Source organism: Myxocyprinus asiaticus, chromosome 4 (genome assembly GCF_019703515.2).
Source record: "Myxocyprinus asiaticus isolate MX2 ecotype Aquarium Trade chromosome 4, UBuf_Myxa_2, whole genome shotgun sequence".
Lineage (NCBI taxonomy): Eukaryota > Metazoa > Chordata > Actinopteri > Cypriniformes > Catostomidae > Myxocyprinus > Myxocyprinus asiaticus.
Window position 1 is genome coordinate 36972248 of NC_059347.1, and position 20575 is coordinate 36992822.

General features: G+C 39.0%; 1 protein-coding gene and 1 long non-coding RNA gene across 2 annotated transcripts; both read right to left on the reverse strand.

Moving 5' to 3' along the window:
* Positions 1-2858: 2858 nt before the first annotated feature.
* Positions 2859-14029, reverse strand: LOC127440100 (prostaglandin E synthase-like). The gene is made up of 3 exons (XM_051696493.1): positions 13752-14029; positions 13086-13168; positions 2859-4788 (listed from the first exon to the last, which is right to left on the reverse strand). Exons 1-3 carry the CDS (start codon positions 13857-13859, stop codon positions 4539-4541), a joined length of 441 nt encoding a protein of 146 aa, XP_051552453.1. The 5' UTR covers positions 13860-14029; the 3' UTR covers positions 2859-4538.
* A 1467-nt stretch (positions 14030-15496) lies between these two features.
* On the reverse strand, positions 15497-20418 carry LOC127439599 (uncharacterized). The gene is made up of 3 exons (XR_007896996.1): positions 20327-20418; positions 20151-20258; positions 15497-17701 (listed from the first exon to the last, which is right to left on the reverse strand). It is a non-coding gene; the product is annotated as an uncharacterized LOC127439599 (long non-coding RNA).
* Between the last annotated feature and the right edge of the window lie 157 nt (positions 20419-20575).

Sequence of the window (20575 nt, forward strand, 5' to 3'; positions counted from 1 at the left end):
CCAAGTGTCTTAAAATATTGTATTGCCATTGTTTTTAATGCCAAGTATGACTTGTTAATGTTTGTGTTTCAGATGTGGCCTCAAAATTATTAGTATCCTTATTATTATCATTATTATTACTATTATTATTATTATTATTATTATAGCATTTATTTGAAAAAGTGCTGTAGACCACTGATGTAGTTAATATTGTTCATTGATATGAAATAAATATTTATGAAATTTAACCATGTAGTTTGTGTTTTAACAGGTATTTTAGAGTGCCTTGTTTCAACCTAATCAGTAGATGGCAGGCATGTTTAACATTAGGTTTAGAAAATCCTCATCATTAGTTGAAACCCACACAGACCGCAGGGTGAGCACCCCCTGCTGGACTCACTAACACTTTTTCCAGCAGCATCCTTAGTTTTCCCCAGAATGTGTCCCATCCAGTTACTGACCAGGCTCAACCATGCTTAGCTTCAGTGGGCAACCTTCAGTCTTGAGCTACAGGGTGATATGGCTACTGAAGTTAAAAAGTTACTAACTAAGGACTACCACACGCATGTGACTGTACATGAAGAAGAAGAAAAAAAAAAGGTTGTGGTCCTTATCTAGCAACTTGTTAGCAACATACATTTTTAAAAACACGGCAGCTTCAAAATTCATGTTTGGTGTATGACTGTGTGTAATTTATGTTGTAGAACAAAAGGTCAAAATATCTTCAAGTAATGTTTACCACAGACCATATTTTACTCATAAATCCAAAACTGTCAGCCTGAGGGAACCCATGGCTTGAAAATGCTAATTATCTTTCCGGTTTTTGGACTACAACCTGCACAGCCGGCTAGCAGTATGCAAAGCTAGTAGGCAAACCAGTTAGCTTGTGAGCTACTTAAAGTGGGTGTGTAGTTGGTGTTCCTTTCCATCTTGCGGGAATGCACACATATATACTTGGGCTGTGTCTGAATACAGGCTGTGTGCTATAACCAGCTGAATGCCAAAGTCTCGTGAGAGTCTCATTTGCTGTTACTAAGGTTGGGTTTAAGGCCAAAGAATACTTCGGTTGTTGGCGTTGTCACAGTAGGCAAGACGCAAATTTCTTCATCAGCAAAGTCTACGTGGACCATCCACGTGTGACCCATATTTTCCAGTCTGTGCACATGATCAAACGTGTTCGTATTCGCTCGGGGTCAAAAGAGTATACTTTGAAAGGCAACATGGTCGGCCGGGCGTGATCCAATTTGGAACACACAAAAATGAAGTAGACCCAGGCCTTTAGATTTAGTGTTAGGGTTAGGATTAGGTCTAGGGGCAGGAGTAGGGTTTCTGTGGGATTCCAGATGAGCATAAACACAGAGTGTGAACATCGGATGCGACTCTCGAAAGACCTCCGGCATCCGGATGGTTACCTTCTTGACACGACCCTGTACACTTACTTCCCTACTATATAGTATGCTAAAAACATCCCATGGCACAACATTGCTAGGAGACATCCCTTGTGACAACCTGAACACCCGCCAAGATAACGGAAGGATTGCAGTCTTGTTTGTTTATGCGTCATCCTCCGAGCTTCGGGCAATGGAATGCCTTAATTGTTTGAGATCGAGATATCAAGGCAGAATATTCCACATCCGACTTTGAATGGAGTGCAGCATATGTCTGAATCCTTATATTCATAAAAGAGTAAGTGAAAATTACCCGGATGACATACTGTTTTTGATGAGATTCTGAATTGTGGATTAACTGGACACTTTACTATCCCATAATCCCATGGGAACTAAGTAGATGTTCTTGTTCAAATGCTGTACTAAAAAAAAAAAAAAAAAGACCATGAGTTGAGGAGCTCAAGCTTTAAATGTAACTGCTATACCAAGAAAGTTGTTCATTGTGCTGAAATGGTACTTAAACTGTCCCGGGTCATGGGACAATTCCCACATTCCCGGATGAAGTATGTCTGTGATCTATTCTTACTACTCACCTGCATACCTAAACAACGTACTGTTTTACCAGCCGAGAAGTGCATCCTTCATCAAATGCAGTACATACTCTGACAGAACATAATTTCAAACATAGTTTTGGTAAACACCATCTGTGTCTACCATTGGTTGAACAAACAGATAATCCTACCCTAAACTCACACTATTGGTTGAGTTAGTGTTGCTGTGTTGGGCTGGATGGGTTGCTAAAACAAACAGAGCAAAGTTTGAAACCACCACAGACACACAGTGTTTAAAATTTCAACCTACTTATAGTTGTCTCTGTTGTATCCATAATTTATCTGGCATAATTAAAGGCAGAGATTCTGCTTTTTTGCTCTGTCCCCATGTTATTATAAACATGCACATTTTAAAAAGCTGAAAATACTCTTAAGAAACGTTTAAACACTTCACTTAAAATTAGATTCACAAACATAAGATGAAGACTTTAGTTAAATCAGTGGCCTAGAAACAGTTATTAGCTTTTTATTCTTCATAAGGTGGGTCATCCCCTCACTATTGCCAGCATGTTCAGATACTGTACCATGACCTGTGTCTTGCAATTCTATTGGGCAAATAAACACAAACTTCAAATGAACTTAGGTTAAACTCTGACATTTTCCAGAGAAAGTCTATTTGTTATGTTATGCACCGGTCAACCTGTGGTAACATCTCAAATGCCATAGGTGCTCCAGAGCCAGCACCCCCCACCCTGTTAAATGATGTACTATTAAATCAAAGCACAAAGACGGCAATTATTAGCTTATACTTTACACGAAACAAATGTACAATAAACATGCATGTAATCTGTTACATTTAAAAACACTTTGCAGAAAACACTATTGCACATAGTTGTAAGTAGTCATGACACTTTTCCAAAGCACAATGTTTACTGTAAAGGAAATTGTCAAGCAAGGGCATATTTCAGACACGTACCAGTCTTTAGATTTGCATGCAACTCAAATCTACACACTTCCATTCATGCTGCTTACTGAGATCATTTCTGTTGCACTTTCACATATTTTTGTGGAAAATGCGATTTTCAAAAAAACAAAAACAAAAACAAAAACCCTCCAATGCAGAAAAAATGAAGACTGAGATTACACGTCTGGGGTATAGTATCAGTTTTAGAGGTCTGATTTATGAGGTAATAACATTCCTCTCTCTTTTGCATTCTCTCTCTGTCACACATCTCTCTCTCTGTGCCTCTTGTCTTTTCCTGCCATTCTTTTTGCTTTCCTTTTTGCACAGTAAAATAATAATGGTGTCTGCTCTGATAAAATTGAGGCAGCAATACCTATCAATCTCCTTCACTTGCTCTCTCTTTCTCTCACTTGTTTTGTATACTGTACAAACACACACACACACAACATTTCTTTATGCATTTATTATTAAAAAAAAAAACTATTGCTTTCTCAACATGTCTTTAGTGACTTAGACATTAAAACACACAAGATACAATATTATAAATGTGAATAAGTTATATCTTTTTAAAAAACAGAACATTTAACATAAATTTAAAGAGTGCAGTGTGATGAATTACCAAATTACCTAATAGAAATGTATTCAAGCATTCTGTTGTGTAAGTAGTGTTCTTGAGGACAGGGCAATAGCACTCGGCTGTGAATTGGAGGCTGTGTTCAAAATGCCATGAACCCAAAGCCTGGCAGACAAAGAGGAAAGGCAGTGTTTGTGCAGCAGCATTTGTTTAACGCTATGATAATTTAGAAAGGCCTGGACTTTGCAGGGCTCACATGCTGTAACAACAGAGGAATCTTTACAAGTTTGGAAAGCTATTGCTGAGCAGTCATGTAGACTACGAACTGACCTCAACAGTTATTGCTTGTGTAAACATTTCAGTAGGAAAGTGAAAAGATGCTGGTCACTGCATTGCACTGTAAATAATGGCTGTTCTATAGACTAGAGGTATGAATTCTGCAGGACTTTATGACCATTCATGGAGAATGAGGCCTATTGTAGCAAATATATAAATATGACAAGAGTAAATGCAAACCTCATTGTAAAAAACAATACAAAAACACAATAAGGTGCCATTAAATACCCTTCATCTGCATGATAACATATCGTATTTAGACACTGCATTATTGCAGCAAAATACCAGTACAAACTGTTTTTAAAGCTTAAGTATGTAATTTCTGTGCCACAAGCGGCACCAAATGACTTTCTGAATACACCCCCCATCTGCCGTTCATCAAACAAACACCCCAACTCATGTCATTGGTTGAGTAGCGTTGTAGGGGCGGGTCAATTTTCAAAGTGCCACAGAAAGTCAGTGCTTACAGTTTTTGAGAAAATTAACCTATGAATGGCTTATTTATAGTTGTCTGCATATTAAGCTGGGTTAGGAGAAGGTATTTCCACACTGAAAAATTTACATACTTCAGCTTTAAGAGCAGAGCTACACATTGTCAGTCATAAAGCATGAGTCTGATCTCAGAATGAAAAGTAAATTCATACAGTTGATGAGAAGGATGAAAAAGTCATCAAAGCAGCATCCTGCATCACAATTATAACAGCTGAAAAGTCATGACCGGTCACATAACTCCATATTGTTCAGCGTTATGCAAATGAGGCTACATCCATGAGAATCTGTATTGCCATGGAAACACAAGGCACCTGAGCGATGACATAGGCAAATGAACGTGTTGGTGCTTTAAATGATAACAGGTATGCCACACTGTGAAGAACTCGACCCAGGAAGAAGACCAGAAAGTGAATTTGTGCTACTGAATATGAGGGGCCAGTCATGGAATATACGGCCCCTAGAAAAAAAAAGGGGAAAATGTTCTCCATGTCATTGCGATGTGCTCTGAAAAAAAATGAATCACACACAAACAGTGCAAAGTTAGTGCAGTCAAACACACAAAATCATGTTTATCATCTATATTAATGTTGCATTCAGTAATTTTGGTAATGTTGTGCTGGCTGATACACTGTAGATGTCAGAACTAATACTGATGCTTAGTGGTGTGGATGCAGCACTGCAGCACACAAAAGCAATAGGTTTTGGCCAAGATACCATTGTGGAAATGTGGTATTTGTAGTCAGCGATGATTCATTTATTCTGTAAGTGAAAGTGTCTGATAATATGGGGATTACAGAGATAAAATGAGAAGTATTTGGCTGGGCATGTGATCTCAACATGTCAGCAACTTATAAGACAACCAGCTCCATGTAAAATAAAACAGCTTTTATTACACCACTGATATAAATGGAGTCTTCATATCATGTGTACATATTTGTAAACATATTTTTCAAGTACTATTCATTTATTTTAGGGCTACAACTTATTCAAATTCACTCTAAAAATGTTTTAGCCTATTTTTAAGATTTACACATTTAAATTTCATAACAAAATTCCATCAAATTGAATTGCCTAATCTTTAACTAAATAAAATTCATAAAAGTTTAAAATCTTAAAAATAGGTGTGAGGAAAAAATCACTTTGTGCATCTTTAAAAAGGAATGCAGATGCAGGTGTTCATTTAAAAAAATGATTGCATAAAAACAGCATTTCTTAGAGGAAGGAGAACAATTATACTCATTACCTGCTGCCAGGTTTTGAACTGAGGAATGTATCACAAACAAACTATATCTTTTGCTGCCATAATTTCAAGAGCATTTGGGAAGATGAAGGCATAAAACTATGAATTATGGCCGCATTGCATGACCATGCTTGTTTACGTGTGTCTCATGATGAGTGTTTTTTCTTAACACAAGATTGTTTCCAAGTGTTTTCCCAGTGCAAGTTTAAACCACATTCCTCACCATTACCACCTTCTCCTTTGTGTCAGCGTCTGCTTCCGCCATTTTAAAGGTGCCCTCAGTAATTTAAAACGTTTTACTTTTAAAGAAATTAGTTGTAATTTTGGAACATATGTACAAAATTGTGAGCACTTACATAAGACGAAGACTCCAGTCATATCAGTAACATTACAAAAGCTATTTTAATCTACATGGGGAGGGTCCGCTCATGGAGGCTGCCATGTTAGAATCACATCGCCTAAGCTCAGCAACCGCCCTGCTATTGTATACATTTACTCATAAATTAAATTAATCAAGGCTGATCATGTGAATAGTGAATTTCTACATTGGCATCAGTAACGTCTCGGGTTACTTGACTGTAACCCTTGTTCCCTGAACAAGCGGAACGAGATGCTGCGCTTGATTCAGCGCTTATGGGAACGTCTTTAGGAGTGACCAGCTGTGAATATGTGTGCAACACGTCAATGAAATTGACTAGAACCTTTATAGCCTCTGTTGGTGACATCATCAGAATGCGCCAGTACCAGGGGCTATAATAGATATGCCACAGGAGCAACGTCAGGTATATTTGTCTGAAGAGCAGTCCTGGGACATCCTCAGTGTGGCAATGAAGCGCAGCATCTCGTTCCGCTTTTTCAGGGAACAAGGGTTACATTCAAGTAACCCGAGACATTCCCTGTCAAAAGCTACACTTAATGCTGTGCTTGATTCAGCGCTTATGGGAACGGGAATACCCACACCACCGCACTGTGGGTGTCTGGACCCCTTATGGTTGTGTAGTGTGTGCTCACAAGAACGCGAAAAGTCTCAGACATGAGCTTGTGATGTTGACTCAAGGACGTGAGAGCCCGGAGTGGCATGAACATCCAAACTATAAAATCTTATGAATGTGTGCGGAGAGGACCAGCCTGCTGCATTACAAACATGCTGCAGAGGGGCTCCTACCACCAAAGCTTTAGAAGAAGCGACCTCCCCCTGGAAGAATGAGCCCTGATGCCTACTGGCGAAGCTTGACCGCGCACCTCATAGGCAAGGGCAATAGCATCCCTCACCCAATGTGACATTGTCTGTTTTGTGGCAGCCGCCCCCGTTACAGCCCCCATGACAAACGAATAATTGCCCTGACTTACACCACCGGCTAGTACGGTGGACGTAGGCCTGAAGAGCACGGACTGGACACAGTCTGTGAAGTTTCTCCTGATCCGGCATTGTGAACGGCGGAGGACAGAATGCCTCAAGAGTGACCGGATGTACGGTCGAGAAAGGAACCTTAGGCAGGTAGTCAGGATGAGGACGCAATATCACTTTCGCCATTCCTGGGGCAAAGTCTAAGCAGGATGGCAAGACAGACAGAGCCTGCAAATCTCCAATTCTTTTTAAAGAAGTGATAGCCATAAGAAAAAACATCTTTAGAGTCAGGAGCTTGTCAGACACCGACTCTAGAGGTTCAAAGGGGGTCTCAACCAGACCCTCAAGGACTATAGCTAAGTCCCATGAAGGGATCCTGGTTCTAACGGGAGGCCTCAGTCGCATGGCCCCATGAACAAAGTGAGCGAGCAAAGGATGTTTCCCCAGTGGCACCCCATCAATCAAGGCGTGGCAAGCTGACAGAGCGGCCACATAAACCCTGAGAGTGGCGGGGCATGTGCCTACTGATAATTTCTCCTGCAGGAAGTCCAGAACTGAAGCAATCTGGCAGTTAACTGGATCTGCATTATGTGCAGTGCACCACCTTTCAAAGACACCCCATTTATTGGCATAACTTTTTCTAGTGGAAGGAGCCCTAGCACTCAGAATGGTCTCAATAACTTCAGGTGAAAACCCAGTATCCCTCAGTTGGTACCCTTCAGGGGCCAAACATGAAGGTTCCACAGCTCGGGCCGAGGATGAAATATTGACCCTGTGCTTGAGACAGAAGGTCCCTCCTCTCCGGTATCGCCCAAGGCGAGCCGTCGAGGAGAGATATTATCTCCGAGAACCATACTATGTTCGGCCAATGTGGCGCTATCAGTAAGAGGCAAGATCCTTGTTAATGAACTCTGGCTAGAACTCCCAGGAGCAGAGAAACCAGAGGAAACGCATACAGGCGCATTTTGGGCCATGTATGCGCCATTGCATCCAGACCCAGGGGGGCTGGGTGACTCAGAGAGAAGTAGAGGGGACATTGCGCTATCTGTTGGGAGGCGAAGAGGTCCACCTCTGCTTCGTAAAATCTTAACCAGATTTGTTTCACTACCTCGGGGTGGAGTTTCCATTCTCTCGTCGGTATTTTCTGTCTGGACAGTAAATCCGCTCCCACATTCAGGCATCCAGGGATATACTGAAGATACTTTGAGTGACAGGAGCTTACCCTGGGCCCAAAGAAAAATCTGCCACGCTAGTCTGTTTAGCTGGCGTGACCGCAGACCTCCCTGGTGATTTATGTCAGAGACTGCTGCTGTGTTGTCCACACGCACCAGGACATGGCAGCCTCTCAGATGCTGGAGGAAGTACTTCAGGGCCAGAAATACAGACATCAACACGAGACAGTTGATGTGCAATCGAGCTGATGACCCTCCCAATCCCCTTGAGCTGGACGACCACTTAAGACCTCTCCCCAGCCCGACAGGGAGGCGTCTGTCGTTAGCAATCTGCGACAGCAAGACGCACCTAGAGTGGGACCCAAGGTGAGGAACGTAGCCCGCGGCGCGTAACCCTTATCTGCCTTCGGGGATTGGCCCTTGGATGAAATCCCCTGGCTTTGAGCCACAACTGAAACGGTCTCATATGCAAAAGGCCCATAGGGATCACAGAGGACACAGATGCCATGAGACCTAACATTCGTTGATACTGAAGAACAGTACGATCTTTGCCTAGCCTGACTTTGCTCAGGGTATTCTGAATGGTCTCGACTCGAGTGGGAGACAGCTGTGCCCGCATCGTGATCGAATTCCATACGATCCCTAAATATGTTGTTCTCTGGGCAGGAGAAAGAACACTTTTCTTGTCGTTGAGTCTCAACCCCAGAGAAACTAGATGAGCTAAGACGACATTTCTGTGCTGTAATGCCAGTTCTTGCGATTGTGCTAGTATCAGCCAGTCGTCTATGTAATTCAAAATGCGGATGCCCTGGAGTCGCAATGGAGCCAGTGCTGCATCCATGCACTTTGTGTATGTGCGAGGTGATAAGGCTAGGCCGAATGGAAGAACCCGATATTGGTAAGCTTCACCCCCAAAAGCAAACCTCAGGAACTTCCTGTGTTGTGGCAGTATTTCTATATGAAAGTATGCGTCCATGAGATCGATTGTGACTAACCAATCGCGATGTTGAATTTGTGACACGATCGTCTTGACAGTTAGCATCTTGGACTTGAGCGCCTTGACTGAGCGGTTCAAGCCTTGAAGATCTAAAATCAGATGCAATCCCCCATCCTTCTTGGGTGTAAAATGACTCTCTCTCTGGAAGGGGAACATGTTCTATGGCCCCTTTGACCAGAAGAGATTGCAGCTCTTGTGACAGTAAATGTGCTTGTTCCAGTTTCACGGTAGTGGGGACCATGCCGTTGAAACGCGGAGGATGGCATACAAATTGAATTCTGTAGCCCTTTTCTACTGTCTTTAGGACACACATAGAAATACTCATCAGTAGCTTCCACGCTGCCAGGTTGCCAGGTACTGGCGCATTCTGGTGATGTCACCAACAGAGGCTATAAAGGTTCTAGTCAATTTCATTGACGTGTTGCACACATATTCACAGCTGGTCACTCCTAAAGACGTTCCCATAAGCGCTGAATCAAGCGCAGTTTTAAGTGTAGCTTTTGACAGGGAACTGAAATCTACTGTGTTTGAATTATGCCACATCTACACCCCTAGGTGTCAGTGTAAGCCCATGATGACATATTAAAAAAAATTACTGAGTGCACCTTTAAAGGTATTATTCACTCAAATATGAAAATGTTTTTCCAAACCTGTATGCCTTTCTTCAGTGGAGCACAGAAAAGATGTTAAACAGTATGTTAGTCTAAGTTACCATTCACTTTCATTGCATCTTTTTTCCATCCAATGAAAATGAATGGTGACCGAGACTGACATTCTGCCTAACATGTCCTTTTGTGTTCTGCAGAAGAAAGTCATACATATTTGGGACAATATGAAGGTGAGTAAATGACAGAATTTTTCATTTTTGGGTGAACTATCACTTTAATATTATTATCTGAAAATGTTGTATCTGATTTTACAGCTTGTTCAGGCATTCTGAATGTCCCAGAACCACAGAAATATATATGGAAAAGTACTTTTCAGAAGTACTTTTTTTTTTTTTGTGCGGAATGTACACACAACATCTGGCTTTGATCAGGACTTGAGCTATAAACTGTCTGGCTCAGTCTAATGGCAGCATGCCTGGACAGTGAAAGTTGCCAACATTTCACAATCTTACACAGTAAACTGTGTTTCACCCTGAATCACTCACACAAAGCACACGCACAATGCATCACAGAAGTGACTGTTCTTTCAATAGATCATAGAAATAAAAAGTAGTAGGTTATCTACTTCCTGTTCCCCCTTTAAAAACATCATAATAGGTCATAATGTTGACATTCATTGCACATGAACAGATTGCTAGTCATCTCACATTTCCCGTTACTATCTTAGCACAGCAGTGACGTAGCAGCTTGGTCATCGTGTTTGGAAATCCTGCATTACACAGCTTCTCCCTCATCTCTTTAAAACATCAAGGACTTTCCATATAAGCCATAATAAGCCATTTCCTGCTGCTATTCCCTTTCATTAGAGGAAATAACTTTAACCCTCTCACTTCTGTCATTTAGCATTTCCTTTATTTTAGTTCCTGCTCTAAAATCTGATAAAATGATGAGTCTCTTTTGAAGCTAATATATGCACACCTGTGGCCACTCACCTTTTTAATTCTATATAAAAATGGAAAGTTACTTGTCAAGCTTGAACAGCCAATAGTTAGGTTCGAACAGTGTAGAGTTAGGTAATACTACAAGGAGGCTGAATGTTTTTAAAGAGATTTATAATGGTACTAATAAAAAACTGTTAATTCATCTTTTATCACATTGTTGTTTCAGCTGGTTTATTAAAGCCTCTCAGGGTAAATTGGTTTATTCCTTTTTTTCAATATATGTCTTTACACATATATATGCCATTTTGTTCATAAAACCCATTTTTGTCCGTGTTGACACATGAACATGAATATAAAGTTGATAATCCTAACAGGAACATACACCCTCCAAACCCTTTGTTCTATTTTCACAACCTCTTCCTATTACTTTACACTTTCAATTGTAAGTTTGCTGTGGGGCATGTACTGAAACACTCTTATAAATGCATTGTAATTAAAGGCCAAATAATGGTCTTGTCAGGACTTGCTCCTGGTAACCTACACTATCACATCTGCTAACCACCAGATCCCCCTCACAGGTCCACAAGATTTAAGTCAGTAAATGCCTGCTCCATTTACAGAAAATAAGACTTTCCACTGGTTATGGACATTGAGTGATTTCTGGGCAGTCTGCTGAAATAACATCTTTATCATAATTTGAGTTTGCAAGGCTGAATTAGGCTGGAAGGGACTAGGCGGGCCAGAGGAGTTTCCTGAAGATTAGTTACTGATGCTGCTGAACAAAAACATTAATGTAAAACCCTGCAGCTTAAAGCAATGAATGCTTCCAAACAAGAGGCCAAGTCTAAAAGGATTGTTAGAATATGTAGTCTCATTCTTTATTTCATACTCTCACACACACTGAAAAGAGACTATTTGTAGAAACACTGAAGTCTATCAAACAGGCATGCTGACTGAGCACAAGGTCAAAAGGGTAGACTTCATAACCTCTAACATAAAAAATACAAATGGGCAATAATAATAATAATAATAAATAAAAAATATATATATATATATATATATATATATATATATATATATATATATATATATATATATATATAAAATAAATAAATAAAAAGAAGAAAAAAGAGCTGGGCTGTTTGACAACTTGTTTATCGAATAGTTTTGCTAGACTGACCATCTTCACTAGTTTTTTTTGTCATTTCCATGTATCTTTTTGCTATTGAGTTTGACCACACTAAAAGCTGTCTGCCAATTTGAACAATCTGCAGATAAAATGATTTAAAGGAGACCTATTATGCCCCTTTTTTACAAGATGTAATATAAGTCTCAGGTTTCCCCAGAATGTGTCTGTGAAGTTTCAGCTCAAAATACCCCACGGATCATTTATTATACCATGTTGTAAATGCCTCTTTTTGGGTGGAATCAAAAACACGCTGTTTTCATGTGTCTCTCTTTAAATGCAAATGAGCTGCTGCGTACATGAAGACCCTTATGTTTACTTTTACAGCCAACAACAGAATACCTATGACGCTTAAGAGGTTGAGACATTATTCTTCTCACTGTAGCTGCTCCAGCGCGGAAAAAAATGGCGGACTGTGTGTCGATCACTCAGGGGAGGATCTATGATAATAGGGTGGAGTCCGTTACCAGTCGTGGGCGTGGCTTGCTCTAAAGTGACGTCACTTTAGAGCGGATACGAAAACCAGTCATTTTGAGACACTGTTTTTGATTAATAGAAATATAAGAAAGAGGAGTGGGTGGACTTTTAACATTGTAGGGTGGATGTGTACACACACTGCCGACTCACATTTATGTTCAAACACCATGTAAAAGTGAATCTTGCATAATAGGTCCCCTTTAATCCTAGCAATCCATCATAGATTAAACATGATGCCTCCAACTGGACCTGTGAACACTGTCACAGAGACAAACTCGTCATCTGAAGAGTTATAGATTAAGTGTGAAATTAATATAAAAGTCTTGTAACTGAAGAAAAACCAAATCTACCAGATATCCTGCATATTTTTCTCATCAGTGGGGCCAGGAGGAGCATGACTGAAGCAAAACAGACCGAAACAAGCACACAATGTTTTTATAGACAAGAAACACATTTTTGACCAAATATGCTTGTCTGAAAATTGAACCCATGTGAGCAGAATTAAAGGGAACTGCAATTTTTAAAGATACATGGAAAACACTATACAGTATGTACACTAGCAAATAGCCAATAATGCAATTATTGTTTATTATTTTGTGGAGCTGCTTGTAATTAGGCTACACATTATTGTTACTATTAGACTACAACTGCTTAATTAATAGTCGCCTAGCATGCAACATGTGTAGCAACATGTAAAAAAGAAAATGGAAATCCATATTTATTGTCTAATTAAGCACCCAGACTAGACCAATCCACACAAATTGGCAGCATTAATACACATAATTACATACAAGTTTGAATACATGGTATACTGTTGTGTTCAATTTATTACCTCCTACAGCGCTCCACGTAAGGATCGATGCGGCAATACTGCACACCTCCGTGTCTAACTGCATCCTCGGGATTCGCGAACGCCTGTCCAAATACATAACGTTATATTTCTGTTTAACAGCACTTACAGCTAAATATCAAGTCATTTTTATTAAAACACACCTTTAGTCAACTTACTTCATTTTTCCATAAATTAATCTAAAGTTGCAGCACTGGAGTGAACATAAAGGGGCCGTTCACACCGAACACGTTTTGCGTCTGCGCTGTGTTCTAGTTGTTTTCACATGTAAACATGTGCTAGCTAGACCGCTGTCTCTGAGCGATGCGCCGCGTCTTTTGCGCAGCGTTTTTTAGACGTCGTTTCAAGTTGGAACCAACTGTTCAAACGCGTCTTGAGACACTTGTTTTAACGCAAGTACGCGTTCGGTGTGAACGGCCCCGACGTATATACTAATGTGATTTCAATTATAAAAAGAAATAACACTTCAGAAGAAAAAAACTGTTCGCGCGACGCGTCAAACATCAATCTCCCATTGTAATAATTGGATGATGTCTGGCGGTGATTTTAATGGGAGTGCGCGTCGACTCGCTAGCATTAGGTGGGATCTAACTTTCAAAGTTCATGCAATATTAGCATGATAACCCCATAAAAAGTGCCATAACTTACTTTTTTCCGAAGTCTCACTTGCCCCGTGATGATGGCAATGACGTACATCTTTAAAATTAACAGCGTGCTGTAGAAGACGAAGCACATCCATACATCGTTTTCAAGCATCTTGACAAACTATAGCGCAGTCTGTGTATATGCAGTATGAAGGAGACGTGTAAATGTTCAGTTTTATATGCGAAGCCTAGACCGCTTGGTCCATCCTATTTCCAATCAGTACCTGGCAAGAAACTTTCACTAAAGTCCAGACGTTCACTGACGTTTCCCTCCCCATGTGATGATGAAACATGTCGCATATGAGGATAAGGTTACACACAATGGAGAACTATTTTTCAACTCAAAATCACAGCACATTAACTCTAGAACGTTCGCCAAATTTCAATTGGAATACTTAAGTATTAATAAAAATGAAAGTACAAAGGAGTAAATATAAATAGGACAATTAAGGAGAAAAAAAAAAGGATTTCTCAAGCTTAGAACTATAGAATAAAACAAACTTGCTAGTGTAGTCTGATGTGTCAAAGCAAACTGTAAACTTTCCATATTAAAATAATTACATCCAATAGTGACAGCCTTCCCCCACAGGCTTGGAATTTGAAGAAGAAAGCCTTTATAATTGTCACACATTATACATTTTTGCATATATACAGTGAAATTCTTTTTTTCACATATCCCAGCTAAGCTGGGGTCAGAGTGCAGGGTCAGCCATGATACAGCACCCCTGGAGCAGATAGGGTCAAGGGCCTTGCTCAAGGGCCCAACAGTGGCATCTTGGCGGGAACCCCTGACCTTCTGGTCAGTAACCCAGAGCCTTAACTGCTGAGCCACCACCGCCCCTATGAATGTTATGTTCTGTTTGAGGCGGGACAGGTAGCATAGACTGGATAAAATAATATAGATAGGAGAATCAATTCTATTTGTAAAAATTAAATTAAACAAGTAATTTAATTGCAGCACTGGAATTAGATAATATAATAAATTATTTTATAATTTAAAAAAAAGTTAAATCAGCGGGGCCTGGGTAGATCAGCAAGTATTGACGCTGACTGGAGTCGCGAGTTCGAATCCAGGGTGTGCTGAGTGACTCCAGCCTGGGAGGGTAGAGTCACATGGGGTAACCTCCTCGTGGTCACGATTAGTGGTTCTCACTCTCAATGGGATGTGTGGTAAGTTGTGCGTAGATCACGGAGAGTAGCATGAGTTTCCACATGCTGTGAGTCTCCGTGGTGTCATGCACAGCGAGAATGATAAGATGTGTGGAGTGAGGTGAGTAACCACACCACCACAAGGACCTACTAAGTAGTGGGAATTGGGCATTCCAAATTGGGGAGAAAAGGGGATAAAAAAAAAAGTTAAATCAATAAATCAATATTTGCACACTTCATTAAAAGTTTGTAATCATACATCTAAAATTTATACAAATAAATGTATTTTTATTTTTTCTGGAGCCTGGAGCCCATAATTATTTAAGAATTGGACAGAAGCATCATCAGAGAATGTAACAATTTAGCTAATTCCCTTGACTCTGTACATCTGTGCACATTTAGTATTATAACGGAATGCAATGCAGAATTCGAATATATGCAAAAGGAAGAATAAAGAAGGATATACTGTATATGCAGAATATATAAAGAAGAAAAAAAAATCAAAAATGACAAATTTCTTTTGTCACAACACTTGCTGTATAATCTTTAATTAGATGCTGCAATACTAGTACTTTAAATAAAATTCCCCTCTATGCACCTGTTACCTTACCTTTCCGCATACAGCGTAACAAATCACAGTCATTTAGTTTCAAATTATGCATTTATTTGTGTGGATTACAGTAATTCTGTAAGTGGATGTTCTGTATAACAGTAACTATCCCTTGCAAAATATGTGAACGGTGATCATTATGGTGGTGATCTTAAAACAACCTTAAAATCCTCTGAGTCAAGCAGTGTTCTTTGTCACAGAAGTGGTCTTTGGCAAATAGAATGCAAAAACATTAAAACTGCAAACTGATTAATTTGTTTATCTGAAATGCTTTCATTTCAGTGCTGAAATCAAATAACTTCAGCAACACACGTCTTGATGTGCTCCAGTTGTTAATTACATTATTAATGGCTTAACATGTGAATTAATTACTATTAAACTCATGTGGTCTCATGAGACTAGACTCCACAACGGCTGAAGCAATACTATTTCATCAGCTCTTTAAAAACATTTTCTTGCAGGATGCCATAGGAAAAATAACTGAAGAATCATGTATTTGCAGTTTTATTTCTTTCAGGAGGTATTTAGTCATACCAGAGTACTCAATATCAGAACACATCATAATTTTATCAAAACTTCCATTGGGAATGGGCTTGTTCCTCCCAAGAGAAACAATACGTACATGTGTATGCGTGTGTGTGTGTAGAATGTACATTTATACTTCTAACTGAATGGTATTGATCATTTTCATCATCATTATACAGTTAAATGATTAAGGTCCAGTTTCCACTGCTATATTATTATATGCATGTCTTTATTCCCTGGCAATGTGGGCTGTCGCCCATATTGAGCAGAAACAAAATAAATCTCGTCCTTTTACACAATTTGGAGCCAAAGAGAACAATGGCAATATTTGTCAGTAACCTGCAACATTCTAAAACCAAACCAAACATTAACAGTCTATTCCGAGACAGTCTGAGGAGGAGGAGCTTGTGATGTCATCGCAGCAGTCCTCAGCATCAGAGAAAGAGGACGTATAGTGGAGGCCTGACAGTCTGTAGTAGTCCTGCTGTAAATTGGACATGTCCATTGATGTCTGGGCTCTTTGTGACCCAGACACACTCCACATATCTATCAACTGTGTGCAAATGGCACAACCCATTGCTGTATATTATATCGATTATGTGGTCAGTTGATTTTCTGTTTTGTATAAAAAACTTGAAATCTTCAGCCAGGCACTCTCTAAATCTCTACTGACTCCACCATGGTAAGGGCAACAGACAAACATGACACACCAAAAACCTACAGTTCCCCTTCTAAGATCATACCTGAATCAGAGACACCTATATAAGTATTGTATTGTATCTATTAACACCTGTACAATACAATATAAGACATGTCTCTGTAGACAAATGATCATAAACAGGCAGCCATTTACTCATTCAAGCACCAGCTGTCACATCTGAAGCATTCACTGACTATCAGAAGCTTAGCCATGTCATACTCATTAATCACTGCGATTTTCTTTTTTACTGTGGGACACAACATATAATGGCAAACTTTGTGCTTGGCTGTGTGAGCTATAAGGAAAGAGATGAGAGCGTGAGAAAGCATTGGAATGTTTTGTTCAATTCCTCGCCTGGAGGTACTGACAATTAGGTGGAGTAGAAGCTTAAAATTGAAAGAATAGAAAATGGGGGAAAGGGAGAGTGATGCATTAAGATGAGAAAAGAAAATGGAATTAAGAATCAAAGTATAGCATGTGAGTCGCAGACCACAAATGGATCTGTGCAAGACTGAAGAAAGCCATGGAATTACTGAAAGTTTAGAGGTTACAAGGTCACCTCACAACTCAATTTGACTGTAGCTTCACACTTCTGACTGAAGTGCTGTAAACATTTATATCCTCTTCAGAAAGAGTAAAAGAGTATCCTCTTAAAGTTCCTTCTTAAATATAAGTCTTGGAACACGGCCAGTCATATGAAGTCAGTCTCTTAGTGTCATTGATGCATTAGAATATCAGATATACTAGTTTGTTGCAAAGTAATCTCTACCACAACTCTGTTTTTTCCTCCCTTTGAACTCACATTCATTTATCAACAAATAGAATATCTGAAACTAACAAAGCTCCCATTTTGCCATAGGCAAAGCTCGTTGAAGTGATGTCCTCCCACCCTGTAAATCCTAGGTGTGGCCCTGATCATTTTCCCTGCAGTATCAATGGCCCGTACACGTCACTGAAGCTATTGTCCAGCCTGGGGAAAGAAACATGAAGGGTTGTATTAAGTCTTCTGACACTAAAGTCTTTAGAGATAATTCATACCCAAAATACCCTCCTTTGTGCCCTGTCAGATTATGCTGAGTGCTGACTATCATCGTTTGCAATGTTGGGGACTGAACTCTGAGTTTGACAGAGGCTTTCTTGTCACAGCATGAACCATGATTTGGTACTTATTAGTCTGTTGCAGGTGGCAACAGGGGGAGAGACATTCTCATTAACATTTTTGGTCCATTTTCCCAGAAGAAAAAAGACTGTAAATTGTAAATGTGTATCTCATTACAACTCGTAATAATTTCTACAAGATAATGAAATCGAAAGATATTGTATGACTTGGCTTGTATGAAAAGTTATGACTTTCATTCCCATAGAGAACACCAATCATCAACAAACAGAATATCAAATTGATACATCAGTTTTAAGCTAGTCTCTTATCCAAGACTTTATTTTAAGAAAGGAAACGTCTGTGAATAAATTTGTTTTCTCATTCTATATTTTTGTATGCAATACAGATTACCGATGTATGCCATTAACCTGCAATATGCTTCCCTTGGCTAAAACTCTGATGTTTTCTTTCTTGGTACATTAAAGTTTAATTTTCCAATTAAAATCATGGTTAGGTTTAGGGTTTGGGTATGGAGTTAAACTTTATGATGACGTTTAGGTTTGGGGTTACATTTAGGAAAGATCGCAATAACATAGTTCATTGGTTAGTTTAGTTTTCTCTATGGGAGTAAAATTCGTACGTTTTTGTATTAGTCAACTTATATGATTTCTTAAAATTTGGCCACCTTGTACTTTTATTATGACTTGTCATGAAACCTGGTTGGTATATTTACTAAAAGTAAATTGTGGCAAACTTTTAGAAGTACACTAACATAGATGGCCTCAAAGATAAGAGACACAAACTAAAAGATATAAAACTCTCATTTTGATTTTTGGAGCACAATCAGCTGTTGCCAAAACTGGTAAGTTGATGGTACTGCTAAAACAAATGCATTCAAACACTGTCTTTTAGTCCTATTTATTAAAGCCACATGCTTTCAAGATGAAACTTCACACGACACATAGCAATTATGGAATGTGCATTTTACAGGATACTTTTAGTACGATTCATCCTTAACCATTTATTCTGACACAACCCCACTTTAATTTTGTATTTCATTGCGAGGATAGAGTTGTCATATTTTCCATCCAATCCTTTCACATTACAGTATGATTTTTTCATTATGTTCTATATACTGTAAATCTCCATCTAAATAATTGGGGCATAGACCGTAAAGCAGTTTGATCATTTAAAGCACTAGAGCTGTGATGGGCTGACAGTACTGCATAACCTCGGCATACACTGATGTGTTAAGAACAAGATATATTAAAAATGTATTTTACAGCCATGAGGTTATTACCTCATGCTAGATTTAATGTTGCACTAGAAGACAAAATTGTTCTGAGCTTATTGTTATAGCCTCTGGCTACTGTCTTTGTGTCTAAAATTACTTAAAGTAATCACTCTAATCAAGGCATACATTTAAGGATTTTATCATTAAAGTACACGGTGACCGTAGACTCACCTAGTAAGTAATTTCCTCAAGGCAAAATGTTGATCTATTTTTTTCAATTGAGGTTACATTAAGCATGAAAATGAGCAACTAAATAAAAAACAAGATTAGGACATTTTAGCAATAAAACAAATTTGGTATAATTCCGTAAATGAAATTTTGAAACATGACAAATAGTGTCTTCATCACAAACACTGAATCTGTATAGAACACTTAGCAATCAAGCCTCTCATCATGAATAAAAATTGAGTTTCATGAAAGATTATATTTTTGAAATCTGCTCATTTTTGAAGATTTGCACTTCCACCAAGATTAGACCTCTCTGAATATTTAGGATACATTTTGCACCTCTGTGAGTGTTAATAAAGATTTTCTTGGTAATCAGATTCTACAATGTTTATATGTTGACAGTGAATACATTATTTTTTTTCACCTCTGTATTTGGTGGCATAAATTGTTAACCTTATTTATGCCATGAATGTCATATCATTATTCTTAAAAAAAAAAAAAAAAAAAAAAAAGACATTTAAAAATGTGATACATTGGTATGCGTTTATCCACATGCATACTATCAGTTCATTTAATTTTTTTTTATAACAATAATAATAATAATAATATTAATAAAAAACACTAATCAGTTGAAAAGAACAACTTGGAACATTAAGCTTCAATAAAGTAATGTTTATCCATCGAGCTGAACAAAACATCTGGCAGATGTTTCTGTAGTCCAGCTAGTACCACACATGCTAATGTTTACAGTGGACCACGCCAGCATGATATTATTGTCTATGTGACACACAAAACAGCCCTTCAGATAAAGAAAGCCAGATGCAGCAATTGCGTAGAAACAGAGGAATGACGACTCACTTCAGATGAATCAATGGAAAATTACAATCCTTTCTTCGAAGGGAGACAAAACAGGCACTTAGCTCTCTGCATCCTTTTCTCCTCTTCCTCTGCTCTCTATTCTTCAGACTGCAGACAGAATGAGGACTTAAAAAGACATCACCACTGTTAGTGGTCTCTGTGAAATATATACTCACCTTCCTATGAGATGATTTGGTCCATACAGGACAGTTGAAGGAAGCAATATTCCAGAGGGCTGTCTAAGGACAAAGAAAGGATGAAAAAGAAGAGGGGTGGGGGTTGGGGGATGTGGGGAGTGGTGATTAAGATGAGATGAACGGTGCTCAGAGCATCAAGTTAACACTGAGTAGCCATTCCTCAGCATGTTTAAAGAGTGCCTAGGGCTCCAAGAACTATATATGGATCATTGAACATTTAAAGACACA

Excerpts from the sequence above, each read along its gene's own strand:
- LOC127440100 (XM_051696493.1), bottom strand. The coding sequence starts at position 13,859 with ATGCTTGAAAACGATGTATGGATGTGCTTCGTCTTCTACAGCACGCTG. Across the intron at positions 13,169-13,751 it reads AAGTGAGACTTCGGAAAAAA|GCGTTCGCGAATCCCGAGGA; the intron begins GTAAGTTATGGC and ends GTATTTGGACAG. Across the intron at positions 4,789-13,085 it reads TACGTGGAGCGCTGTAGGAG|AGCACATCGCAATGACATGG; the intron begins GTAATAAATTGA and ends ATTTTTTTTCAG.